The 27,864-nt window shown below is 39.5% G+C and overlaps 7 protein-coding genes across 9 annotated transcripts; 2 read left to right on the top strand and 5 right to left on the bottom strand.

Annotated features, from left to right (window-relative positions):
- The first annotated feature begins 373 nt into the window (after positions 1-373).
- LOC135794518 (lipopolysaccharide-induced tumor necrosis factor-alpha factor homolog) lies at positions 374-2,066 on the top strand. 2 transcript variants are annotated; one of them, XM_065305829.1, is made up of 4 exons: positions 374-587; positions 647-886; positions 959-1,115; positions 1,235-2,066. In XM_065305829.1, exons 2-4 carry the CDS (start codon positions 760-762, stop codon positions 1,344-1,346), a joined length of 396 nt encoding a protein of 131 aa, XP_065161901.1. In that variant the 5' UTR covers positions 374-587; positions 647-759; the 3' UTR covers positions 1,347-2,066. The 2 variants fall into 2 exon arrangements, with proteins under 2 accessions (XP_065161901.1, XP_065161900.1); XM_065305828.1 differs by having other exon boundaries at positions 375-587; positions 638-886.
- A 5,278-nt stretch (positions 2,067-7,344) lies between these two features.
- Positions 7,345-10,061, bottom strand: LOC135794207 (DNA ligase 1-like). Its single transcript, XM_065305405.1, has 3 exons — positions 9,713-10,061; positions 8,796-9,453; positions 7,345-8,729 (listed from the first exon to the last, which is right to left on the bottom strand). Exons 1-3 carry the CDS (start codon positions 9,905-9,907, stop codon positions 8,671-8,673), a joined length of 912 nt encoding a protein of 303 aa, XP_065161477.1. The 5' UTR covers positions 9,908-10,061; the 3' UTR covers positions 7,345-8,670.
- A 134-nt stretch (positions 10,062-10,195) lies between these two features.
- On the bottom strand, positions 10,196-15,079 carry LOC135794204 (uncharacterized). Its single transcript, XM_065305402.1, has 6 exons — positions 14,392-15,079; positions 13,242-14,323; positions 12,966-13,174; positions 12,762-12,909; positions 12,498-12,702; positions 10,196-12,430 (listed from the first exon to the last, which is right to left on the bottom strand). Exons 1-6 carry the CDS (start codon positions 14,643-14,645, stop codon positions 10,270-10,272), a joined length of 4,059 nt encoding a protein of 1,352 aa, XP_065161474.1. The 5' UTR covers positions 14,646-15,079; the 3' UTR covers positions 10,196-10,269.
- A 140-nt stretch (positions 15,080-15,219) lies between these two features.
- On the bottom strand, positions 15,220-16,255 carry LOC135794210 (SOSS complex subunit B homolog). The gene has a single exon (XM_065305407.1). The coding sequence runs from the start codon at positions 16,022-16,024 to the stop codon at positions 15,308-15,310; it is 717 nt and encodes a 238-aa protein (XP_065161479.1). The 5' UTR covers positions 16,025-16,255; the 3' UTR covers positions 15,220-15,307.
- Positions 16,256-16,435: 180 nt separating this feature from the next.
- Positions 16,436-17,669, top strand: LOC135794208 (dnaJ homolog subfamily C member 17). The gene is made up of 4 exons (XM_065305406.1): positions 16,436-16,613; positions 16,689-17,180; positions 17,246-17,326; positions 17,418-17,669. Exons 1-4 carry the CDS (start codon positions 16,533-16,535, stop codon positions 17,616-17,618), a joined length of 855 nt encoding a protein of 284 aa, XP_065161478.1. The 5' UTR covers positions 16,436-16,532; the 3' UTR covers positions 17,619-17,669.
- Tudor-SN (Staphylococcal nuclease domain-containing protein 1) lies at positions 17,656-22,859 on the bottom strand. The gene is made up of 4 exons (XM_065305404.1): positions 22,720-22,859; positions 19,926-21,347; positions 18,525-19,628; positions 17,656-18,306 (listed from the first exon to the last, which is right to left on the bottom strand). The coding sequence occupies exons 1-4, from the start codon at positions 22,765-22,767 to the stop codon at positions 18,202-18,204; spliced, it is 2,679 nt and encodes an 892-aa protein (XP_065161476.1). The 5' UTR covers positions 22,768-22,859; the 3' UTR covers positions 17,656-18,201.
- On the bottom strand, positions 22,830-27,855 carry SMC1 (structural maintenance of chromosomes 1). Of its 2 annotated transcripts, XR_010548826.1 has the most exons (11): positions 27,631-27,855; positions 27,421-27,541; positions 27,210-27,312; positions 26,830-26,978; positions 26,548-26,716; positions 25,596-26,489; positions 25,156-25,530; positions 24,835-25,089; positions 23,351-24,778; positions 23,137-23,291; positions 22,830-22,948 (listed from the first exon to the last, which is right to left on the bottom strand). XR_010548826.1 is itself a non-coding variant. In XM_065305403.1 (10 exons), the coding sequence occupies exons 1-10, from the start codon at positions 27,740-27,742 to the stop codon at positions 23,232-23,234; spliced, it is 3,666 nt and encodes a 1,221-aa protein (XP_065161475.1). In that variant the 5' UTR covers positions 27,743-27,855; the 3' UTR covers positions 23,133-23,231. The 2 variants fall into 2 exon arrangements, 1 of the variants encoding a protein (XP_065161475.1); XM_065305403.1 differs by lacking the exon at positions 22,830-22,948 and having other exon boundaries at positions 23,133-23,291.
- Positions 27,856-27,864: the final 9 nt, after the last annotated feature.

Here is a 27,864-nt window from a genome sequence, read left to right as displayed (position 1 = left end):
AGTTGAAACTCAAACAACAACGCAAAACATTTTCTCTTATAATTTACTCGCTTTGGTTCATTAAACGTTATAAAACGAAGAGTCTAGGCATGCAGTAGGCAGAAATCTAAGAAGAGAGAGTTGAGGCCGCCGCAGGTCAAGCAATAATCCCCGTTATTCGATCGTCTCGCTTGAGTCTACGAAACTGTGCTACGAGTGTCGCGCACCTGAGCGCAGGCATTCAAACAAAAAAAAACAACCAACAAGAAACGTCCTACTCTAATCCAATCTATTCCTACTCTACAGTCCAATGTCTCTGTAGTAGTAGTAAACACATAGTTAGTTTAACATGTAAGAAACGTGGAGAGAGTTCGCAAGTCGCGCGCGCGCAACGAAAATCTAAAAACGGCGTCCGCGCGCTCAGTTTTCGTTGGACTGTGCTGTCGGACGGCGTCCGCGACGCAATCAATTTTTACGCGATATTTACCTATTTTATAAATACCCGGCTGCTGCGAGCGCGTCTGACGTAATTTCCTCGGAGTATTCGCGCACAAAACGCGCGCCGCGACTTGTGTAATTTGCATTCGCATTACTCGCTGCGCGGACGAGTAAGTTGCACATGTGGCTGTTGTATTATTGTCAATAATGACGTTATTAGATATTTTAGACTGGCCCAATTTTCACTAAATCATCGATTTTATAAAGGAGGCTAAGAAAATACCGCGAAACAAGTGAAGGAGTTGAATCTACGAAGTAAATATATAAAAACAAACAAAGAAAATGGAGAAAAACGGAATGGATCCGCCGCCAGCCTACATGCAACAACCGCCGCCATTAATGCCGCCGAGTTATAGTCAAGCAATGGCTGGTTCCATCCCTTTAAACCCTTACACACCTGTGGAACCATGTAAGAATTTAAAACCTTTTATTTTTTGTTTTGTTTATTTTTATTTAACTTTAAATTTTGTTTTGATAACAGTTCAAAATGGCCCGAGGATAATGACAACCGTAGTGCCGTTGGGACCTGAGCAAACGCGAATGATTTGCCCGCACTGCCAAACGGACATCTATACAACGCGCAAAGTGAAACCGAAACCAGCGGCCTATTTAAGCTGCGCGTTGATATTTATGTTTGGGTAAGTTGCACTAAACAAGTGACTGGCGAAAACGTGATGCAAACAAGATGGCGGCATTTCCATCGCTTGACTTTCTATTTATATACGTTTGTATATATGTTTGTTTATTTCCTTTTCAGATGCTTCCTTGGTTGCTGCCTAATTCCATTTTGCATGAATTCTTGCCGATCGGTGAGTCATTCATGTCCGAACTGCGGCAGACATCTTGGCAAATACCTCGGAAACGAATAGGATTTCTTCAGCATCGGTTGCCATCTTGTTCCACAAATCGGAAAATGCATTGCAATTGTTGTTATTTACCTTAGAAGTCTTCAGAAGCACTTAGCAAGTGTCTGCCAATTGAATCTACTTCCAAAAATTTACGAAATCGGTCTAGTCATACCTGAATCTGACCAGAATGAATTTAATGAAATTTAATTCTTTTTAATTGCGAAGATAAGAGCGCGTCCGAACGTACACGTATTTAAATCCAGTGCCTTACACAACATGAGAGTACAAAAAGCTTGTTGTCATTGTTCGTAAATTTTAATGAATCGTTAAATTGTTAAACGACGAGGCGTACAACATTTTAGTTAAGTCACGTTCGTGTTTCATTCGTAGTCGAGGCTCAGCTACTAATTTTAATCGAGTACTACGTACGTTAAAACGCTAATTATCATATTTTGCGAGAGTGCAAGGTTGAATTTGATGTCAAAGTCAATGAAGAAAATGATAAAAAATCAGTTGTTGAAATCTGGTTGTTGATTTTATTACTCTATGCATTTCTAATTGAAAGTTGAATTTTTGAAATGTAATGATTGTATTTTTTATGTTACGATGTTATATCTAGTTGTATAATTGTTTTATTCGATTATGTACTCAGAAAACGCGCTAACAAGAAAGTTTTTGAGCGCTGAATAGTTTCGTAGCGCAACTAATAAGCTAACGTGCTAATAAACTTGATATTTGTTATGTGCTGCTTTCGATTATCCTTTGATTGGTAAAGGTCAATCTAAAATTGGAATCGTATGGGAAACAATCGACAGCCAAACTGTGAAAAGTCAATTTCGCTTAGTTTCAATGTTTTGGTGTATATGTAGTTGCCTATATCAAATTAAGATATTTATTTTATTGTTTTTCATAGAAAATATGACCTAAACTGTAACTGTTACTGTTACTGAAGTAATGCTTGCATATTCTGCAAAAGGCAGATTGCGAAATCAGAATTTAAAAATTCCAATTATTAAAAACCAGCATTAGCTGAAAAAAAAGGTAAAACATTTATTTTTTTGTTTTAAAAATTAAAAGTTGGAGCTTAAGAGATCTGATTTCAGAACTTCATAGATTGTATAATTCTATATCTAATATTGAAGTAAACATTTTTTGTAACATGGACCGTTTTGATCCAATTTGCAATTTAACTAAAACATTTGTATTTCCCACAATAATACAGTTAGGTGTGGTGGCGCTTATCAGTATGTTGCACTATTTATACAACAGCGCACATGTTTTGAAATTAGTTTGGTTCTGATCGCCGGTCGGTACGCGTTACTTGTTGTATATTTTGTTTTATTCAACATTATCTGTCGGAATAGTATTAAATCAACGCACGCATTGCAGGTTGTAACAACAGTTCTCTTTCTCAGTTTATAAAGTATGTGATTAACTAAAGTATTCAAAATTATAAACATTTCGAAGCACTGATTTCTGTTTGTGTTTCAGGTTTGGAAGCTAAACGAAGTTTCGCAGGAGAGTTCCACTTGCCACAAATCGTAAGTATTGAAATTCTGTATCATCTCTATAACCTAGATTTGGCATTTTCTAACAGGAAAGACATGAAAAGAGCATTTTTATGTTTTGATTCACTAATTTTTCTTGTTTTAGGGCTGTCGAAATTGAATGGGACCTCACCGGAGGGCCATTTTTGTATCAAATTGTAAGTATTGTAATTCTGTATTATCTTTATTACTTAGTTTTGCAATTTTCTCATGGGAAAGCCATAAAAATTGCATTTTTGTGTTTAGAGACATTGATTTTTCTTGTTTTAGGGCTGTAGAAATTGAATGGGAACTCACCGGAGGGCCATTTTTGCATCAAATTGTAAGTATTGCAATACTGTATTATCTCTATAATCTAATTTTGCAATTTTGTCATGGGAAAACCATAAAAATTGCATTTTTGTGTTTCGAGACATTGATTTTTCTTGTTTTAAGGCTGGAGATATTGAATGGGAACTTACCGGAGGGCCATTTTTGTATCAAAATGTAAGTATTGTAATTCTTTATTATATTTATTACTTAGTTTTGCAATTTTGTCATGGGAAAACCATAAAAATTGCATTTTTGTGTTTCGAGACATTGATTTTTCTTGTTTTAGGGCGGGAGAAATTGAATGGGAACTCACCGGAGGGCCGTTTTTGCATCAAATTGTGAGTATTGTAATTCTGTATTATCTCTATAATCTAGTTTTGCGATTTTCTCATGGGAAAGCCATAAAAATAGCATTTTTGTGTTTCGAGGCACTGATTTGCTTTGTTTTAGGGCTGTAGAAATTGAATGGGAACTCACCGGAGGGCCGTTTTTGCATCAAAATGTAAGTATTGTAATTCTGTATCCTCTTTATTACTTAGTTTTACGATTTTCTCACGGGAAAGCCATAAAAATTGCATTTTTGTGTTTCGAGGCACTGATTTTTCTTGTTTTAGGGCTGTAGAAGTTGAACGGAAACTTGCAGCAGGGCCATTTTTGCATCAAATTGTGAGTATTGTAATTCTGTATCATCTCTATTACTTAGTTTTGCCATTTTCTCACGGGAAAGCCATAAAAATTGCATTTTTGTGTTTCGAGACACTGATTTTTCTTGTTTTAGTGTACTGTCTGTATCATAAGTTTATTTTTCAAGTGTGTAGTAATGGGTTCAGTTCTATTATTATACCACGATTTTTTTAAGTTTCAGGGGGAGAATTTTTTAAACGAACCATAAATAAGGTAAATCATTTTGGAGAAAAATATTCAATGAAATGTTTTGTTATATTTTATTATCTTATGTGACGCCACGGGCCAACAAACTCGGCACAGAGCGATATGACGCCGTGGGTCAGAATGATTGTTGCTATTTAGTTTTGCTTAGTTCACCTTGCGCTCTCGTGTACACGCGTTTAATTTTTTACCACTGTTTACTTGTATGTATTTTTAAAAGTTATTAAGCCAAAAACACTTATACTCATTTTATAATTTTATTCTACACATTTCTATTTGATACCGTCTTTGCCGTTTTCAGTATTAAATAGTATGGCATATAACAGTTCAGTAGCGCAGGTATAAACATAACTGTTGCTTGGTGTGTTGTTGTTTTTAAAATATGATAAAAGTAGAAACATAAATAGAAGAAGTCAAATAATAATGGTAAAACACTCGGTGGTCGAGAGTGGAGACCTTGATGCCTGCTGGCATGCTAGCAGACACGGATCGAATCTAGGTATAGAAGGCATTTTTCTCAAATATAAAAATATCAGGTGCAAATTTGGGTTGCATATAGTGCAACAGGAAATATATAAGAAATTGAAATACAAATTGAGCCAAAATAAAGAGAGTAAGAGAAGAGTAAATGGAGAAACGAGAACGGGAAAAGGAGAATAAGAAGTGAAGAGAAGAGGAGAGAAAGAAAGGAAGAGAACAGAGTAGAGAGGAGGAGATAGAAAGAAAGAGAACAGGGGAGGGATCAGATTTTTAAATTTTTGGCACGTGTCGTTTATAAGACAGTCTAGCAGGTCGATCTCCCAGAGCGCCTCCGGCGCTCGGGTCGATCCTCACTGCTTCAGTGCGTCCGGCTCCCGGCCCATCCTACAGCTTTCCCCAGTGTCTCTGCGCTGTCCCCAGAAATTATCAACATATCAACGATTTTTATGGTGGGGATCACCCAGAGAGAACTCCTTATAAGGACATCCTTTTAAAGACTTGTAAAAAAGTATTTCCTAATTTTTTAAGTCGCCTCAAGAGAGGGACATAAAAGAAAATATTCTTTACAAAGTTCTGACCTGTAGCTGAAATGAAAGGTAAGGTACACAAATCATACAGGATACCTTAACAATTTTTATAGGGGATCATCCCTAGCACCGTACACGCCATAGGCTGCAGCGAGGGCAAAGAAACGCATCCGACGGCACGCGACAAACTTTAACAATTATTGTGTCAAACGGGATGAAGACATAATTGATAGAGCAATCTATAAATTAATTGCAAATTGCAAATATGAATATGAGATTCAACGTACGAGTATGTGATGTAAACAACACGAACCGAAGTAAGCAGCCGACGGCAAACTACAATCTTGAACAACGAGTATTGTAATGTGTACATTCAACGCGATAAAAGACAAAATTAATACAGCAATCTATCAATCAATTTTAAATGTAAATATGAAACTATTATCAAATAACATACCTTGAAGCAAAATAAATGTTTCGCTTTTGTAGTATCCAATCACTTATAGGCATATCAATTACGCACATTACAGCCACGATGAAACACGCGTATAATACTAAAGTACGAAAATTATTAAATTCAATATGTAGTTAATAACGTCTTTTTACATTAAATGAATATAATCGAAGAGTATCCGGCGGTCGACGGTACTCGTAGGTAAATCACGCACGCGTTAACTCTGCGAATATACAACCCGCGTTTAACAAACACCGCACATCACCCTCGTGCAATCGAACGAATCAATTACAGATCAATTAGGAATATTACATAATAACGCGAAGAGAAATTAAGAAGTTTAAAGGTTTGTTAAACGTGCAGTTCACCGGACGATCAAAATTAGACCAACACCGTTTGCAAGTCGACCACATGTGCCGAGGATGTGGCGACGGCACAAAAGTTGCAAAAGATAACAAAAATTTGTTTGTTTATAAACACAGATAGTAACAGTGTAAGATGCTAGAACAATTCTATATAGTATGCATTGAATATTTACGTATACTCGTCTTATAAGGAACATAGACTGTAGATGCATCACGGCCGAAATACGTCAAAAATAGTAGTTACTCAACGCGATAAAGAAATGCAACTAACAACACAATAAATAATGAATAATACAACTCGCGTTAGGGAAATTTCTAGCAGTAAAATTCGATACAGGGAGATACAGATTTAAATTCCGCATCTAATAAAGTTATTCCGGACTTAGAATTAGACCGCGTTCGCGTGTTATGACAAAAAAACTACAATTCCTAGCGCAACGAGTACAAATGCGTATACACACAACTATCAATATAACTCGCGTTAAAAAATTTTCCAGCTATAAAGTTCGATACAGGGAGATACAGATTTAAATTCCGCATCTAATAAAGTTATCCCGGACTAAGAATTAGACCGCGTTCACGTGTTATAACAAAAACTACAATTCCTAGCGCAACGAGTACAAATGCGTATACACACAACTATCAATATAACTCGCGTTAAAAAATTTTCCAGCAATAAAGTTCGATACAGGGAGATACAGATTTAAATTCCGCATCTAATAAAGTTATTCCGGACTTAGAATTAGACCGCGTTCGCGTGTTATGACAAAAAAACTACAATTCCTAGCGCAACGAGTACAAATGCGTATACACACAACTATCAATATAACTCGCGTTACATCTACGGCAAGTTCTGTAACAAAATAATACAATGTAGAACACGGCACTCCGATACTACATATCAAAGACCGTCAGATAAAAACTTGTATTACTTACAAGGTAACATGTTTGCGCGTCTACAGTCTTTGTTATCCATGACATCCAATAGCCGACAGAAAATAATTTCACAAACACTATAAATCATCAGGAACACAACACATTTCTTAATATTACATGGCGTAAACCGAACATATCACGATTTACCGATTTAATCGTTTTTGAAACATCTCGCTAAAGAAATACAGTTTCAGTGAGTGCGATTAGTAATTTGCAACCACGTGAATGCAAGACACTTTCATGCACTGTGTAAGACGCACGGCAAACCGTTTCACGGACGTAAACAAATAGATAAGAACAAAACCTGTTGCAGTAATTCGCGTGCGATCTCACTGGAACACGCACTACTACCTGCCAACAACTGGCAGCGATAAGTGCGCTTCGAATTTAATGCAAATATGTGCATTCTAGCGTCATCTTGGCGTGATTTACAGAATTAAATTATAATACATGCACATTTTGACGCAACGTAATGATAACGGTCTTAAAAACAAATCAATTCGTTAATGATTTATGTATAACAATCCACAGACCTTTATTTTGAATTTTTATGTTCAAATTATATTTATTTTATTAAAGTTCCCTCGTTCACGTTATATCGATTAGGTATTGAAGTATTCTTTCAGTTGGTACTGTCTACGACATGTAGACTAATCATACTCCTGCTATACACCACCGTAATGAATAATTTAAGTTTTCGCATCGTTGTGCTTACACTCTTAAATCTTACATATGATTAACCCCCGATATATCGTATATTATATATAATTCACTATCTTATGTACAGTTAAAAAATATGATTTAGCTTTTATGTTCATATTTCATCTCGTGAGTGTTTTCTTGTATGCATTAGTACAGCTACAAGTATGGAAAATCGAAAACAATCAGTCACATTCAGGAAGCTACAAGATAGAGATCGCCTATCCATTCATACAATTTCATATAAAAACTATAAACGCACACTCAAAACAACAACAAAAGTGTAAATAAAAAAAAAAAGAAGCAAGAATGTGCAAAAACACACACAAATAATAAATGCAAACATGATAATTAAAACACAATATTTAGCCGTAGTACACATGTGTTGATGCTCGCTCTCGTCGGCGTGTTAATATTTACATGACTTGATGTCTGATGATGATTTCTAGTTGCTGGAAGACGTTTAAACCTAAACACAAGCATCAGTCTCGCGCACGTCATCGTTTTTCGGTATGAATGTGTGTATCTGTGTGTGTGTTGTGTTGATAGAGAAATCAATTAATTCCATTTACATAAATGTATCGTCGCAAAATAGTGTTCTCTTAATACCTATGCTTATTATTATCCGTTTATCTTATCGTTTATCGTTTGTTTCGTGGCAAACATGAAAGAAATCATCGATTAAGGCCATTGTTCTCGCCCTAACATTGTGTTTCGTTTTGATTAGTATGAGATTACCACACCAGGCTGCCGTTCTTTCGCTTTTTTTTTTACATTAAAACGTTGAAACTAAATTTAAAATATTAAAATATGTTTAGAGTACAAAATGAATCAATTGGCACAACGATATTTACCGCGTGGTGTTATTTCTGCGCGTGTTTCGTAGTGGTGTACTGTTTCTTTTTTTTACAATTTTCCTATGTTTCACATGTTTACACTATTTAATATATTACTTTTTACTCTTTTTACTTTGTGGAATGCAAGTTCAACTGTTTGTTTGTTTTCGTCCGTTGGTTGTTTAGTTACCCACCGATTTGCATTGCTTTTGTTTGCAGGCAAACAAACACAACCTGTCGGGTAATTGTGACACCGTCACGTAGCAATTGTAAATTGTTGATAGCGCGTGTAAGATGTGAACTAATTGTCGCGACGCGCTTTCTTCTTGCTCTTCTTTGCCTTTGGCTCCGTCCACGTATCTATTAACAAATACATTATAAAATAAAAATCATGTTAAAATATAATAAATTTTGCTAAATTCTTACCACCAAGTTCGTCAAACACAGCAGCATTCTCAGCCTTTGCTGGAGCAGGCGCAGCTGGTTCCTTAACAGGCTCAGCCACCTTCTGCACCACCTCAACTGGTGCTTGGAGTTTCTTTTCCTCCTCCTTCTTCGGTTTCTTCTCTTTCTTCGGCTTGGTTTCCTTCTTCTCCTCAACAACCGGTGCTGGTTCCTCTACTTTAACTTCCTCGACCTTTTCAACTTTCTCAACAACGACCTTTGTAGTAACCTCCTCCTTCTCTTTCTTGTTTTTCTCACGCAGTTCCTTATTCACGACTTCTTTGGCAAGCTTGTCAATCTCTACGGTTTTCTTTTCCTCGGGCTTCTTCTTCTTATCTTTCTTAGCGGGACTCTCGAGTTTCTTCTTCTTATCAGCTTTGGTTGGAACAGTTTCCCATTCACCATCATCGTAATCCAATGGTTTTTCGTTGGCGGTCTTCTTGTTGCGCTTGTTCTTGATCTCTTCGATAGTCTCTTTCTTCTTGAGTGCTTCGTTCTTCTTGTTCTTCTCGGCCTGCTTGTTGTTCTCCTGCTTCTTGGGCGTCTGCTGCGAGGCGGCCTCCTTTTCCTTCACCGGCGACTTCTTCTCCTTGACTGGAGTCACCTTTTCAGTCACCACTTGTCCATTGGAAGTGGTTTTCTGTAATCAAAGCAATGTGAGTCAACGTCTGGGAATAGACAAGCAGCCGGTGGCTCGCGGCCGAAAATAATTACTGCAAGTTATTTATAATTATCAAGAAACATATGGTGGACCTGACACTCTGACACTGAGCGCGCCACAGCTCTAACCCACTTTTCTAACAATAGGTCGCCGTCGTCGGTCACCCAGCCGACCATCGCACGCGGCTTATCACAACCCTACAACGTGATAAGCAGAACTAATCTTAAAAACCACTCACCTTCTCTTTAATCTTCTTCTTCTTGGAGTTTTTCTTATCATCAGCGGTAGCGGATGCAGACGCGGCTACCTTTTCAAACTTGGGCTGCGCAGCACTTCGGAACCCAAAAGCGAAGACAAGTGCAAACAGTACCACGACGACGGGCACCACCAGCAGCGCCAGCTTGTTGCTGATCAGCTCGGCGACGATCTCCATCTTGGCGTTTGGCTTTTGTTTCGTTTGTGATGATGGCGGAGCGACAACACGCGGAGACACGTTTGGAGACTGGTCTACGACGACGACGGCGACCACGACGGGGACGAAAATTTGGTGACGCGGCCGTGACGTAAACACAACTGCCGATTTGCCGAAAATCTACCACGCATACAATCCTCCACACTACACACGCCAATGGCGCGCATGCGCACACCACACATAACTACAACCATATACAGTGTACTACAAAACAACACTACAGGATGTTACAAAGTATTCACATCTAAATCCATAGAAACAAGTATATTTTGGCACATAATCTGAACCAAATGACTAGAAAACAATCAGTACGAGTACGAAATTCAATAATAAGCCGAGTAATGATGATAGGGCGCTGGCGTTGGTGAAGTAACATGCGGCCGAGGCGGCAACGCAGTCGGATGATACGGACTAGGCGAAACAGAATAACCCGAATAGGAAACCGGTGACATTGCACCATTACCCATCAATCTATTCTGCTCCAACAACCTAGGCTGCTCCAAAAGTCTATCATCCTGCAGCATACGCTGCGCACCGAGTTGATCATTACCCAATAACCTATTCGTCGTGTGATCCGAGAGGATACGATTCGACATATCCGAAATGTGTCTCGGCGCGGAAACAGTCAAATCCCCCGGTAATAACCGCCCTTGATCCAGGCCCAATAATCTAGAATTAGCAATCTGTGAGCGCAGACTCAAATCAACGCTGTGTCGCGGCTGCGCAAGATCCAGCGAAACCCGAAGTATATCTGGATGTGTATACGCAGGTGGCGGCGGCGGCGGGGAATAATTCAACCTCAGATCCACCGTAGGTCGATCTACCTCCGTATATAAATGATGATATCTATTGAGGTTAGGATAGTTATGATAACCTCGCGCAGACATGTCTAATCCTTGTAATTCCGAAGGATTAAGAACCAAAGGTTCAAAATTACGATCAGTGCGGAAATCTTCAATCAAACTTTCATAAGTTTTTCTTTCAAGGTTACTGCGCAACGCGTCAAGGTTATCCAGGTCATAAGACTTCATTCTGAAGTCATCTAGTGAATCAGTATAGGACCTGCGCATTTCACCGTCCATTTCATAAGTTTTTCGCAAATCAAGATCCAATTCAAATTTAGAGCGTAAATCCGGTACTGTTACACTCGACCGCATTGACAAGTCTAAATCTTTATCGCTTTTACCATCTTCATTTACATCTCCGTCAACATCCGCGTCTTCCATGCCTTCAAAGTCTTTCAATTCGCTGTCTAGGTTATCATTATCCACATTACCGTTAAGACTAAATTTATTCGTATCCTCATTGTCTATGAGGTAACTTTTGTGGTTATGATCATGATCTGTCACATCTATAACTTCGAATCTCTTCGTGTCTTTCCGTAAAAACGAAGAATCGAACGCATAATGCGATTTATAAATCGAAAGGTCTAATTGTATACCGTCACGGGTATTATTTGTGACATTATCAGCGTGTAGAGATAAATTCTGCACACCTATACCGTTATTAGAATCATCCGACTCGGGATTGACCACAGCCGACCCGAAATCATAACGTGGCGGACTAGCAACATTATGCTGCGTATGGTTGTGATTGTTGTGTTGCATAGCTTGCGGTGATGATTGAATGTAATCTCGGAAGTTTCGCGGTGAGTTCGGCGGACTAAAGTCCTCCTGATGGAAACTAGAATAGTCGATTCCCATTGATTGACCATGGCGCAATTCATCAATGTCGTCCGTAACAGAAATCTGCTCGTTGACCGACGGACTAATGAGATTTATATCGCGCGAATCCGTCACATCAACTGATTGTGAATAGGTTACATCCGCCAGCGAATCGTTATCGTGCACGTCGTGTACGTTCACATTCGACAAAGTATATAAATTATTAACTAGTGATTCGGCGCATGGCGTGGTGGCGACATCTATGTCTATATTAGGTTCGCTGCAGACTGAGTCCAACGCTGCTTCGACCAATAAACTAGCGTTGGATTCATGGCGATTGTAACCTATGTTGGTTACACTAGGTGCGATTGTTTGATGCTCATTGGGTTGCATATCCTGCGCGTACACGTCTTGTTCGCCAATCCATTTCTTGGATCCTTTGGTGAGAATTTTAATATTCGGCGCGTAGGATTCCATGTTAGGTGGACTTGGAGCTGGGGTTGAATTCGATGCAGAGCTCGATGATTGGTCGGTGAGACGTATTGTCGTCTCTTCAATCTCTAACTCCTCATCAGGTTTAACCTGATTGGTTAAAACTTCTGTGACGTCCGTTGTGATTGCGTTTGTGTCAGTCTTTTGCGAGTCCAAGATGGCTTCCTGTAGATCATCATCTGGATTACCACTGTAAGCTTCGAAAGTGTAATCCACGCTACGTTCAATTTTCGGCATCATGTCCTCTGTGTAGCCATGCACTTTCTTGTAGTGGAATTGTAGACATTGTTTTGTTGTGAATGCAGCGGCGCATGTGCTTTGATTACATCTATATACACACAAAGATAAAATAAATACAAATTTAAATTAAATTTTATTAATGGTTAAAAACTAACCTGAATGGTTTAATCCCACTGTGTGTTAACATGTGAATCTTGAGATTACTTTTGTTCTGGAACGTTTTACCGCATTTACTACACGCGCATGCGCCGTCCATCTGCTTCTGATGAACTTCTTTAAAATGTCGCTGGAGGGCAGCGCGAGAACCAAGTAGTTTCATGCAGTTTTTGCATTGGAATTCTTTTAATACTTCCGACATATCTTAAAATTTGAAAATTCAAGTTAGACTACCATGTAAACATTATATAATGATGACTTACCACTGTGCATACGTTTAATATGCACTTTTAATTTCTGCGGTTGACAGAATTTCCGCCCGCAAAAGTCGCACAGAGGTCGCGATCGATGCGGATTCGCTGAACAACCATAAGTGCGATGCATTTCGAGATAATTTAATCTTAAGAAATACTAAAACACAAAAAAATCAGCCACAAATATCCAATAATGTATTGTTAATTGCATACCTTTTTACAAAATTGACACTGATACGCCCCCTGGCCGTTGTGCAACTCACTAGCGTGTTTCATAATATTCTCTTTACCTAACACAGCAGCCCCGCACACTTTGCAGTGATATTTCCTTATAGTTAGACTATAACGGACATCATGGAACACCGAACAATGTATACGATAATACAGTGGATGTTGAAATGTCATATTACAACCACCACAAGCTAAATAAAACACAAAAATTCAAAATTAGTACAAATAAAATGGCCGCCATTACTAAAAATCACTTACTAGTCTTCTCCATTTTCTTTTTATTCCCACTAAAATCATCCTGCCAGTAAACAAGTTCCTCTCCTTTAGTGACACTCCTAGTTGTAATAAAATACAAATAATTCTCTTTATGCACCACCAACATATTCCGCTGTTCTCTATTCGCCGCAGGCCGTAAATATCTAATCCAATTACTCTCATCCTCACTCTCCGCGTTGAAATACACCCGATCTGTTTCACCCTTGATAATCTCAAACATAAAACGCATAGTGCAATCTTCAGGAACATCTACTTCTTTGATTGTGGGCGCTACAAGCGGTCCAAACTGTGTAAACGCATCGAAAAGCTGCGTACAAAACACGCCTTGTTGCCCTTCCCATCCAGATTGATTAACATCATCTAATTTCAACCCTGGAGGGAATGATTTCAATGCATAGGACTCCACAATCTCATCATCTTCATTATTTAGTGAATTCTGATAAGTTTCAAGCGTAATACTGTCGTTTATAAACATTTTCGGATGTTTTATCAGACACTGATCATGTTCAGTTGGTAAATGATCAGTTTCACAGCTTGGACAAGTAGAATTATTACTAATTAACGTTTCTGGTGACGCTGATGTTGATTTTACAGTAGGAGTTGATGTTAACATGATATCTTTCACATCTTGTTGTAATAATTCAGGTGCTTTCCTTGTATCATGCTCAGTTTCTTTCAATTTCAACTTTTTATCAACTTTTTCACTTGTTTCTTTCATCTTAATGTCGGTAATATTAATTTCTGCTTGTTTTACAACTGGTTTAACAATGTTTTCAATCAATAAAACTTGACTTGCTGGTTTTTGTTGAGTTTGCACTGGAGGAACTTGTAGAGGTGTTAACAAATCATTGGAAATGTTAACCATGATACTAGGTTTAGGAATAGATTCGACATTTTGTGCAGGTTGCTTCAAGGCGTCGGATTTTCGCTTTTTATGTTTGTGTTCCTTCTTTTGCTTACCAGGAGAAACATCAGGTTGTTTTTGTGTTGGCTTTTGTTTCTGCTCATTGTCACCATCACTGTTGCCATGGTTACCATCTTTGTTTGCACATTTGGAAGTATTTCTATGTAAAAAACAATAGAAAATCAAATTAAATTTGATGTTTGAATGTTTATTGTTAGGTACACTTACTTGATGAGATGTTTCTCTGCAAGATCCAGTAGCAGTTTAACAAATTCCTCATTGTTCTGACACTTTGATGAATTCCTGAATTGAATCCAGCGTTTCACGTTGGCGGAGCCAATAACAGCGCTGAGTTTAGAATCACTGGAGGCTGGTTTGGTTTTGGAGTCTTTTGCGTCCTTTGAATGCTTTTTATCTGACCTCGACATCGCCATGGGTGAGGAGGAAGAATTCGCGTCGCTTTTCTTGCATTTCTTCGACATTCTAGCGGTTATGATGATGTAAACTACATCACGTTGATCGTAGATCAATCATTTTTAGATTAACACACCTTTTGGGATGTACACGAGGGTGGAATCGCACTATTTCATTCGATTTAGAATCTGCAGGTCTTCACCTAACATCACAAACACCCAAAAACTGGCGTTCAAGGACGTGCGGCAACCAGTTATACACACAACGCAAGATGGCGGTAGTAAATATGTCAAACAAAATCATTTAAATATTCAAAAATACAATTTAAATGATTAGAAATATATAAACAAACGAGTTTAAAGTTGTTATTGTGAAATATTTCCACAATTATAACAATAATCAATAATTTACGCGCTTATTTTACAAAAAGAAAACACCGGCAGCTGTCAAAAATCAAACAGCGGTCAAAACAAAAATTCTTGCAATAAAATATAAGATTACAATGTTTACCACGTTTGTATCTACAAAAATGTATTAAAAAACACAAAAACATGACTAAATATTTGCGTCTCTACTTGTTGCCATGGCAACCGCACGTCCGCACGTTATTTACACCGCCATCTTGCAAAGTATTGCCAATCGTAAAATAATAAAAATGTATTTCCTTACAACTATCCATCTTACATCCTTCGAGTAAATAAAACTCACTCACGCTTACATTGTATACACTCTAAGTCCTATTATGACGATTTCGATGCTGTCCGCCTCGCGACCGATTCCGTGACTTCTGATTATCATTATTCGACCCGCTTTGCGACGTTGGACCCGTTGAAGATGGCGGTCCATTACCACTCAACCTACTTTGCGCCCCAGTCGTACCCTGTCCACCTGCAGGTCCTTGTTGCTGCATAGCTGGTTTCCCACCAGCACCACCAACACTTCCAGTCGAATTGTTATGCACTATTGCCGGCTGCTGTCCTTGATTGACTTGTAATCCTGGCGCTGGTTGTGGAACAGGTGGACCAACCCTCCCCGCACCATTATTCGTCCCATTATTCAATGGAACGTTGTTTGGTGGTCCAATGGATGTCATCGGCATGTTTGGCGTGTTGTTCGGCTCGCTCATGTTGAGATGCTCGTTGAAAACCATGCAGAACTCGCCCACTTTCTGCAACTCACCACCTTTTGCCGTGTAGAGTGTGAGGCAGTTGCGCCACATGTTGAGGTAGCCTTTGGTGAGGCGCACGATGTCACCTGGTTGCAGCAGGACGCCCGGTTCATCCCAGACGCTGGCGTTGATGCAGGCGCTCTGGTCGGCGACTTTGAATGTGCGCACCTCACGGTTTTCCTTCGTCAGCGTCGGATGGCCCACTTCCAGCACGATGAAGAGCGCGTTCACGTTCTTCAGCCCTGGCCGCATGTCTTTGATCTGCACGTAGTTGTCCATTTGCTGCGGGGGCGGCTAGCAGGCGAGGCGAGGTGCGTCACCTAAGCATAGCAAAAGAGAATGAGAATGGGTGGATTATTATCCGGTGGAGGTGGTGAGTGAAATGATGAGTGCGGCGAGATCCTGCTCGTCCTGTGGCTGAAACCGAAATAATGAAAATGAACAAATGATCTCGATTGGTATGTTTACTGTATCCCCACTGGAATACTCTACATATAAAGACTAGTTCACACAATTGTCATATATTTATCTTGGTATTTTACTTTATTTAAATTATTATCGCAATTAAATCATTAGTAAATAATCTTTAAGTATTTCTGGGTAAAAATACATTAGAATTTACTAATAATTCAACTTTAATTTAATATTATTTAGTGAAAATATGAATTTATGTGAAACAGTTTTTACACTTTTGACATTGTCAAATGAGTTTAACCTACAAATAATCGCAAACTATTCGGTAAACTTAAAATATAGATAACTTTTAACTTACTAGACTGAAATAATCATGGATTTAAAAGATTTCAAGCCAGAAAATGAAGATTTGTATGAAATTTTACAAATTCCGTTTGATTCAACAATAAAAGATGTATGTAGACGTAATAAACATTAATTTGTTTTATCTTACAATATATTTTTTACTCAATTTACTCCTCTTGCTTAGATTAAAAAAGCCTACAGAAAACAAGCCTTAAAATGCCATCCAGATAAAAATCCTGATGATAAAAATGCCGCCGCAGAGTTTCATAAACTCTCAAAAATCCTTGAAATCCTCACAGATGAATCAGCAAGAAAAGCCTATGACAGACTCCTCAAAGGCAGAAAAGAAGCAGCGATTCGCCACTCAGAACTCGATAGTAAAAGAAGAAAACTTAAAGAAGACTTAGAAGCACGAGAAAAAGCTGCGGTTAGTGGCCAGGGAGGAAAATCCGCAGCGCAATTATTTAAAGAAGAAATTGACAGATTAAGAAAAGAAGGCTCCAAACAAGTTGAAGAAGAAATGGAATTAATGAGAAAACAATTCGCAGAAGAACAAGTTAAAGAAGAAGTTTGGGATTCTAGTAAACACAGAATTAAGATTAAGTGGAAAAGCGACAAACACGATGCTCAAAATGGCGGCTACACGCAAGACATGTTGCATAGATTTTTATCAAAGGTAAAAATTAATCTAATGTCATCTTACCGTAAACAATCACAAACTTATAATATTTTTCATTTCAGTATGGGAATATTACGGTTTTAGTGATGTCACCAAAGAAGAAAGGCTCGGCACTTGTTGAATTCGACACGAAAAGATCAGCGGTAAGGTTACACAACGCCATGTTGTTTGGGCATTGCTTAGCAACGATGCATAGTGGGTTGCCTAACATAATCTAATAATATTATTTTCTAGGAAATGGCTGTTGATATCGAAAAAGGCCTCTCAGAAAACCCACTGGAATTATCCTGGGTAGACGGCAAAGGACCCAACCCTCAGGCAGTAAAATCAAACACCATCAAAGAAACAGACTTCGAGAGCATCACATTAATGAAACTACGACAAGCCGAGGAAAGAAAACGTCTCATCGAACAAATGATGGCGGAAGATGAATAAAATGATACTAATTCTATTAAAAAGTACCGTTGGTAAATTATATATCAATCATTTTAATCGTTCCTCGGTTATCCAACGAAACATAAATCATTTGTTTACGCCTCGGTTATAAAATACAATGTCCCACAAATAGTTTCGTATAAAAAAAAAGAAGAATGAATTTGCACGTGTGCCGCACGCCGGTACTAACATTCAACAAAGATGATCAGTTCTTACAAAAACTCAAAATGGTCGTATCGCCAGTCTTGCAGATGCACCGCCATCCTCTCATCGCTGTCGCCTTCATTAATATTAAATTACAAATCCAAATATATACATCTATATAAAACATCTATAAAAATTGCCTGCAAAAAGAATGCTCCTGATCCATAATAATATATATATCTGCACCGCTTGCACTTTCGAATCAATTATTTACCGCTTTATATACATATATATGAAATGCGCGCTTGGAAATCGTGTGTAAATGTGTCTGTGTGTGTGTGTTATATAAATGTATATATAAACATTCGTACTACCCCCGTGCGTCTCACCCGCGCGTGTAAACTAATGAACGGCAATTTTAGTTTAATTTGTCAGCTGGCTAGCGGCCAAACTCGTTGGCGTCGTCTTCGGTGATGTCGCCGTACTCCCAAATGTTCGAGTGGTTCTTCTTGGCGACATCCTGAGCTGCTCTGTATTCAGTCAACTGCAAAAGGAAATTATATCAGCAAAAAACAAATATTAGTAGGTAAATTTTTTGGTTAACTCGATAAAAATGTCATTTTCATTTTAAATTTTAAATTTCGCGCCTCAAATATCGTCGCTGGCTGTCATTTTTCGTGATATTTGATTGGATCAGAGCGGAAAATGGCGTCAATGTTGAACTTACGCGGATAGGCAACTGTTTAATCATTTGCAACTTACGAGTTTGGCCAATCGTCGCTCTCGTCTCTTCTCGACCAAAAGCAAACCATCCGTGATCAGATTCTTGACGATATCATCTTCACGATTCTCAGAAAGCAGGGTGACAGCAGGCGGGGTCCCAGGCGCGCGGTACTCGACATTCAGCAGCAGTACACGATTGCTGGTGTCTTCGCGCAGGTACTTGAGACACATCTCCAAGTACTCGGGATCTTTCGGCAGCGTAACGCATGCAAGCGAATACTCCGTCGCCAGCGCCTTATCACTGGTATAACCAGCGGGCAAACTAGCCAATCGCGACGTGCTCAACGTCTCCGCATTACCGTAATCAATGAAAAGCACATTCGCTTCGCCGCCAGTAACTTTCTCAACCTTTGCGCGATACCACTCGTCATCAACCGAGTACTTGGCAGCGCAAATATCTCCACGCTTCGGCGTGTACGCTCCTGGAAGTGGCGGGTTGGCTTGGAACTCTTGACGCAGTTTAACACTCATCGCTTCGGCTTTGGGCCCTTTCGAAACCAGCTGCGCGTAGATGGTACCCTCACGCGTCACTTCAGTAATGACAACTTCTTCGTAATTCGAAGCGCGTTCGGGATTCGCTCTGTCTTCCTCAACTTTCTGTTCTTCTTCATGTTCCTCAACATAATTCTTCCAACGACGCAACTTGGCAGCCTTCGCGCTATCCTCAGCATTCTTCAATTCACGATAGTATTTCGACCTGTCAGCGTTCGGGTGCATCGCAGCGTAACCATGCTCAATCAGCGCAACAGAAAGATTAACATTATCGATCCATAACCAACCGATAAAATTACCAGCCTTGTCTGTGGATTCCACAGCAATGGTCACCTCCTTTTGGAGGCAACGCTCCTTGGTAAAGACCAGCGCTTCCTCACCGAAAGGTTCCGCAGCAGTGGGTGGTTGATTACCCATTGCAGGACGCGCACCACGTGGGCAATTGATTCCACCGAGCAAGAACGTCGCCAAACAATGCTCTTTAGGGATGTACAGACGTAATCTCGATCCGGACGCCACAAACTCCACAATGGCGTTTACACGGTCAGCACGTTGGAAGGAGGAGAAGTATTGCTTCGATTTAGCGGAATCCTAACAAAAAAAAACATATATTAATTAAGAAATTAATGAAATTAAATTAAATTAATTCAAGGAAATTAAAGTTATAAATACATAAGAGTTCGCGCATGCGCTCGAAATCAAATACGGCCATGTTGCGCTGCACCGACATGACCAGCAGCAGCGCATGCTGCTTTGGTTGCCTAACATCCCCTGACATTTTAAATGGCGTCATACTACTCCGTAGATTAATGCGCATGCGCAATGTCTACTTCATGTCTTTAAAAGTAGAAGTACAAAAAAAACGAAATATTTCTATCTAATACTTACAATTTCATGCACACGATGACTAGGAATATCCTTCTTCGCATGCACACCCTTCAGCGACTTGGCCGCCTTGGTCTCAGCCTGCAGGAGATCATTATAATGCGCACTGCGCTGATCATCATCCTGCCTGTACCTGATCACAGTCGCCAAGCCCTTGGAAACCAACGCTTCAGCAACATTCACACCACCAATCGTCACCGTAGCGCAGGTCTTCTCCGGGAAGCTCTCCCTCGCCTCCTGAATGTAATCCACCGAAACATGCACCTTCTTATCAATCAACTTCTTGCGCAGAAACTCACGCGCCTCAAACATCCACGGAATGTCGTACAGAGGACGGAAGCCTTTCGGACGCGGCACTGGTTTACCATCTTCACCCTCCGCACGGCCAGCCTCCTTGGGAGGTCGGATGGAAGACAGGAAGATTTTCTTCACCAGCCCGCTTTGCATCTTGACCATCAGGGCATCACCGTTGACAACTTCAACAACCGTACCGGAGAATTCCTTATCCTTATTGGGGATAATCGGCGCATTGGACTGCCAATCCTTCCACATGCGTTTCTTAGCGTCCTTTGCTTTCTTTTCAGCAGCGCGCAGTTTATCCGCGCCGGATTTCATGAAAGCGATGGACCAATCAACGCAACGACCAAGACCCTCAGAGAGTAAAGCTTCGGCAATGTTACCCTTTGGATGCAGAATTGTACCAACAAAGTTATTATTGTTGACAGACTCAAGGATAACCTCAATATCCCTCTGGAGAAGCCTGGTTTCAACGTAGAATCTTGCTTCCTTTGAGAAAGGAACTTCTACGCTTGCGTCAGGTCTACCTTTATCGTCAATCTTGAACGCTGGACACCTGATACCGGAAATCATCAGAGTGATATGATTAAACTCTGGTAACAAGAAGGCGCGGATTGTGGAACCGTCACGGACGTGTTCAACGATTGCCTTGATGGGTTTGCCACCGGCTTTGTCGACAAACGCGCGCATATTCTCAATGGACCATTTGATGTCTCTGACATGCTCGGATGGATTCGGGCCCCATTTACCTTTGCCTGCGGCTTTGGCAGCGTCTTCTAATTCAGCCAGGCCTGCGTTGTCAGGTGTACGGCGCACGGTGACCAAACCTTCCTTGACGAGGCTCTCGGTGATATTTTCAGGGACGCCATCTTTGACAAGGTAGACAACCCCGTATTCACGTGTCGCGTTTGGTGGCTTCTCGAATTTGAAGCTCACTTCTTCGCCGATGAGTTTTTTGCGGAGGAATTCACGTGCGTCCCATGCCCATGGTTCGTCCTTGGTGTCTTCAGCGCCTTCGACGGCGCGGCGTGCGAGTTTCGGTGCGGTGACACCGGAGAAGATGATTTGTTTCTCTGGTGGGGGCGCACCTTGCAATGCACGGATGATAACAGAGTCTCCGGAGAGAACCTGGGAGAAAACAAGGTAAATATTAGTGTTATGTACTTGTGATAACGGTATTTTTATAATATTAATCTTAAACTATACTTTAGAATAACTTGAAATTGTAAAAATTAAATTGTGCATGTTTTTTGTGTTAATATTTTGTAAATAATGGTTTATATAATAATTATTTGCTATTTGATAGGAGAATTTACATTATTTGTTAATAACTTTTTATATAATATAGTATTTTGCAAGATATTTACCTATTTTATACAGAATTCAACGTAGAATTCAAGTTTTTAAAGAAATTTGTGTTTTTCAATAACATTTTTGGGGATTTTACGCGAATAGGCAACTGTTTAATCTTTTGTTGTGCAGGTTATATGCTCAGTAGTGTTTAAATGATTTCCTCAACAAATTAGCTGAAAAATCGTGCTTAAGTTATAGAAATTTGCATTGCAATTTGTAGGGATGTTGGGTTGCATAACCACAACAATATTTCAAATGTTTCAAAATATTCTAGGCCATAATTACTAGTTTTAAAGCAAAAAATCACACAATTTTTAATAATCAACGCAACTGACTGAAACTTTTTTACAAAATAATCGCAGTAAACACCCTGAATTATATTTATAAACACCGAATAACAAATAAAACCGTTAAAATTCCACGTTATTCCAACAAAACACTGATTTTTATGCTCAAATATGCGTTTTAAAGCAACTTAATACGCTGTTACGGTATTTCCACCACAAATACTTAATTTTTTAAAGAATTTCTAAGTTTACTCAATGAGTAATAAGTTACAATAACATTTTCTATCATCAAATATTCGAAATGTAAATCAAACACGTTTTACCTAAAGCTACTTTAACCCTACTCATAAATTTCCATTCGTTTAATTTAAAATAACACGTTTTGATTTATTTTTTAATTATATATTACTACTAGTGCATAGATTTGTAAAGGTCACCAACTCTCACGTAGAGACTCGAGATGCCAACTCACACCGAGAGGTTATGCTACCCCGACCTTTCAAACACCGCGCAATCAACCTAAACAATCCCTCAACGCACATCCGCAAACCCTACAATAATAAAAACCTCATCCGCAGGTGATGATTTTCAGTGAGAATTTCGCACAAGCGCACCGCAAATCATCGCTCGCGCCAGCCATATGTGCGCATCGCGACACAACGTGCCAACCAGGCACTCTCTTCGCCACTCGGCAACGTGTGGCCCACACACCGATCACCGAAACAACTCATCCACAAACACGTCGCCGCCGCGACGAAACTTTGACTGAAAACCATCGCGAAACGCGCCCGAAATCACAACCGAAGCACAGGAAACACATTTCGCATCGTTGATGCGCGTGCAAACGTTTCAGTACTTACTTGTTTAACAATTCCTCGAGTCAAAGGCGGATTCTGCTGGGTCGTCATCGCGAATTCGGTCGTACACTGAACGGTGTGCGTACAGCGCGCTCGCCTGACACACGAGCGAGTGGTTAAACGTCACCAACCAGAGGCGCACGTCACGTGACGCGGCGTGAAAGCTGGGAAAGCGGCGCAAGTGGGGAGCTTTCACTCGACGCGCCGAGAGTCTAACGAGAGACACCATTAGCTGCGGAATTAAGGGGCATTTTCAGTCATTAATCGAACGCATGGAATTCGCAAAGAGTTGCGTTTTCGCTTCGCGACGTGATGTGGCACAGCGTCATCTGAAAATCGCACAGCGTGGAGCTTTGGAGTAGGGAGAGTACAAGCATTCACTATAGGCAACTTGTACAGCACAACAACGCGTCAACTTACCAATCATAATTTTTCGAAAATTGATTCCATTATACAATTATATCTTATTAGGTATAATAAAAACTAAACTGAAAATTAAAAAAAAAACTACCTTCTCACAACGGGTACTTTGTCAAATCAAACGTCAAAACTTGACTGATCAAACAATCGCCAGGCTGCAACACACAATACACAAATTAACACAAAAAATTGAAAACCTTTTAAAATAACAAACCTCTGGACAAATCCCAATCAACGCATCCGCATGCGAATAAAACTCTTCTTTCAATGAAATAACAATTGTCTGCAGCGATTCGGTCTTCTGCGTGATGTACTTAGCCACTTTACCGATGTTAGTATTATCCAACGCGGCATCCACCTCATCCAGAACAAAAAATGGCGCCGGTTGATAACTATGTATAGCAAACAACAGCGCCAACGCGGCGACAGTTTTCTCTCCACCGGATAAATTCGACATCGGCTGGAATCTCTTACCTGGCGCGACACAATTATAATTAATCCCGTCCAAAAATGGTTCCTCGGGGTTTTCCGCACCGAGGAACGCCTGCGCAGATTGATTCTGCGCCAATTTCTTATAAATCGTATCGATTTCATTCGATACGTGATCAAAACACTTCGTGAAACGTTCATAACGCTGTTGTTTCACTCTTTCAAACGCCGCCTTTGTTTTCTTGTTCTGTTTACGCAGCGATTCAAATTCTTCGTTTGTTGATTGAAGTTTTCCTTGTGCGAGTTCAAGTTTTTGTATCGCTTTCATATTCGGCGCTTGAATCTTCATCAAAGTATCATGGAGGTTATTAATCGCCTTCTGCAACTTGTCAGACATCTTTTTAACCTCATCTTTTTCTTCGAGATCTTTTAAATTGTCGGATAACATCTCATAATCAATTTGTATACGTGATTCTCGTTCGTATACAACACTTGATGTTGTTACATCCGATGTGCTTTGATTATGATCCTGTTGGACGATATCTTCCATGTTTCCAATCAGCATTGGAATAGCGATGTCGTCCATCTTGCATTGCATTAGGATGTTATGCCTGTCGCCTTTTTTGCTCTCGATTTTATTCTCGATGCTGGTGACTTGTTTCTGAACAGCTTGTATATCCTTTGCGATGGTGCCTACTTCACGTCGACATTTTCCGACTTCTTCTTCCATCGCGTCACATTCTTGTTTGTGTGTGAGTCGATCCGATTTGAGTTTCTCGATTGTTTTCAAATCTTTATCGATTTCATCGCGTTGTTTCTGTTCGGCTTTTTTGCATGATTCTAATTTTTCTTCCTCGTCGTTTACGGTGCGCTCCCAGCGACTTACATTTGTTTGAGTGTCACGACTGCGTTCAAATTCTAAATTTGAAGTGATACGGTTGATTTGCTTCTGGAATTCGAGGCGTTTTTGTTTGCGTTCTTCCTGTGTGCGTAGTTCGCGGTCTTCGTATTGACGGATGTTTTTCACGCCGATTTCTTGGCAGAAGTCGGAGAAGACGACGTCTTCGACGCTGTTCATCTGGAGTTTGATTTCTTCGATTTGTTGCTCGCGGACTTGCATTGAGCGCTCGATGTCTTCAATGTCAGGGCCGTATTTGGCGATTTCTTGCGAGAGGCGTTTCAAATCGTCGTTGATTTTATGGATTTGTTTATTCTAAATATAAAAATATTATTTGTATTTTTAAAACTTTTTAAATTTTAATTACTTACTGTACTCTCCATGTCGGTTTTGGCATACTTTAATCGTGTCTCAGTTCCTCTAATCTGAGAATCGACTGTATTCAACTCCGACTCCTTCCTGCTCTTCTTCATAGCCTCTCTCAACTCTTCAGTAAGTTTCTCCTTCTGTGCCTTCAGCTGCGACATGTGTTTCTCATCCCAACGCTTTGCTTTCCTCGCAAGATCCAATGAACCACCCGAAATAATACCAGATTTATTGTAAAAAGTACCATCCAATGCAACAGCCTAACAAAAACAACAAATTTTGTTATTATTTCTTACTTAAAACAAATAATAAAAATAAAAACTCACGTCATATCGTCCACCTATATCATAGGCAACCTTCATAGCATCCTCAGGAGTTTCACACACCAAAGAATTATTCGTAACGAACAAAACAGCATTTTCAATATCTTGAGGATCAAACTGCAGAACATCATACAACAAACGCACACCTTTCGGGTCAGAAATATTCCTCAAACGCTCTTTCAGCGGTTTCAACTGCAGATAGGAAATAGGAAGAAAAGTTTCTGGATCCAACATTTGTTCCTTCAAGTATTTGATGCAATTACGCGCTGTTTGCTCTGTATCCACAACAATAGCCTCCATAAACTTGCCCAAAACCTTCGTAATGGCAACATTATACCGCTTATGCGTCGGCTGACACATATTTATCATCCTATCAAACTAAAAATACAAAAAACATCAAAATCCAAACTAAATTTAACAAAAAAGAAAATAAAAAAACTTACCACACCAGGATAATTACTCTTGAACCTCTCCACAATCTCTTGCCTCTTCTTCCTTCTAGAATCTTCATGTTTATCTGTTCGTGCATCACCCAACTGCTCACTTACATCCTCCAACTGCCTCTGCACTTCTTGTACACGATCCTTTGATGATCCAACATCTGATTGTAAATCCTGTCGCAATTGTCGTTGATCATGCAAAGCCTGCTCAGAAGTCTTAATATGTTCATTCAATTTATCAATACGCTTCTCCATCTCCTCCTTCTCATGCTCTTTTTGTCTGTGTGTATTTTCTGCTTCTGTGCGCATTCTCGCCACGTTATCCAGCCGATCCTGATCGGATTTCTGCTCGCGATTAACCGAATCAAGGTCTTGCATATATCTTGCTGAGCGTTTCGCTGCTTCCTCTTTCAGGCGATGATATTCACGCACTTGTTCATCTTCAAGATGAACATCACGTCCTTGGCTTTGTGATTCACCGGCAATAGCGTTTTCATATTCGCTTTTTGAGCTTTCGACTTCGGCTAATTCGTCTTCTAGTTTTTTCACGTCGAGATTGTGCGCCTCGTCGGCTTTCTGCGCTTGTTCGAGTGTTTTACGCGCGCTGTCGAGCTTTTTCTGCATGTGAGTTACACGTTCTTTCGCTTTGATGAATTGGGGCTTTTTCTTGGAGATTTCCACTTCAACTTCGCGAATATCTTGCTCTACTTTGGCTAAATCTCGACCGATTCTGCCCTGTTCTTTCTTTTTTTCTTTGAGCGCCTCTTCGGCTTTTTCTTTTTTGCGTTCGATTTTTTCTACTTCTTTTTGTTTTGATTTTAAGTCGCTTTCGTAGTTTTTCATGTCGCGTTCGTTATAGAAGAGACGGAATAATTGTTGTTCGATTTGTTTTTCATTCTGTGAATGAAAATTATTAATCAAAACGACAAAAGACACAAAATTAAATAACACATACCAAATCATCTCTTAATCGGGCGTATTTGTCGGCTTCTTCCTTTTCTAGCCTCGCTTCTTTACGTTCTGCGTTGATGCCTTTCTTCTTTTGGTATGCAAAGTTCATTTCTTCAAGTGCTTTCTGCATTTGGTGCTTAAGTCGGTCGTAATCTTCTTTTAACGCACCAGAACTACAATAATTTATCGTTTGTTGAAGTAATTAAATTAAATTTTGAATAAATAAATAGATATAACCCTATTTATCAGTGTTATTATTGTATTATTGTTTCAGTTTTATTCTTACCCACTAATTTCCTCAAACAAAGCAGTCATTTCTTTCGGATTTTTCATCGCGACACTCTCGACAGCGCCTTGGAAAACCAAGAAATTCTTCGCCTTCACGTTAATCTTCAATCTTTCCAAGTCCGACATGTATTCTTGACTTGATACAATCTAAACACACAAAATACAATAAGAAAATTGCTCAAATAAGTTTAATTTAAATGGATATGTTTCCTATAGTAGCATTTTAGTTTTTCAAGTAAATTCTTGGCCGAAAAACAAATTTTAAGGAATATAACTTGCTCTTTGTGCCAGCATAAACCCACTTTCATAACTCTGAAGAAAGCACGTTCTGGGCGCACAATTAATAACATTTAGTTTGTGTTATTGTTAATTTTGTACCTTATTATTGATGCGATATTCCGACGACGATCCTTGAACGGATCTTTGAAAGGCAACTTCACTTCCTTCATCATCCATATAAAAAACGGCCGTTACTGAAGCGCTAGAAATAGAATTTCATCATCAATAAAGTTTTTATTTTAGTTACATCAACTTTCATTTGTTTTTCATATTAAAATTAAAATGGCGACCAAAAAACAATTTTTATTACCTTCTAGAAATGGGTTTGTTAATTGCAGCACCATGAATCAAATCACTGAGCCTCTTGACCCTAAGAGATTGAGTTCTCTCTCCCATAACAAAACTGATGGCGTCCATGAAGTTCGACTTTCCTGTAAGTTACAACATTAGTGAAGTTATAAATTTGAAGTTAGAGTAGTCAATATAAACAAGTACAAAAACAAAAGGCATCAATTCTAACCTGATCCATTCGGACCGATGACGGCGTTGAACGGTTTCAGTGGTCCGATGATCTTCCTCCCACGATAGGACTTGAAGTTTTCCACTTCGATGTGCTTTAAACGCGGCGGCATCTTGGTTGATATTATTCACTCATTAAATTAATAAATTGAAGGAAAAAACAAGCGAACAATGTTTGGGAATGCAAACGAATGTTACCCGCTTGTGTAAAAATGGCGCTTGAAATTGACAGCGG

The sequence above is a fragment of the Atheta coriaria genome, unplaced genomic scaffold (genome assembly GCF_025399875.1).
Source record: "Atheta coriaria isolate IRGN ID8LTWV9N9 unplaced genomic scaffold, Caltech_Dcor_3.1 hic_scaffold_6_pilon, whole genome shotgun sequence".
Taxonomy (NCBI): domain Eukaryota; kingdom Metazoa; phylum Arthropoda; class Insecta; order Coleoptera; family Staphylinidae; genus Dalotia; species Dalotia coriaria.
This window is presented reverse-complemented; position numbering and strand designations above follow the sequence as displayed.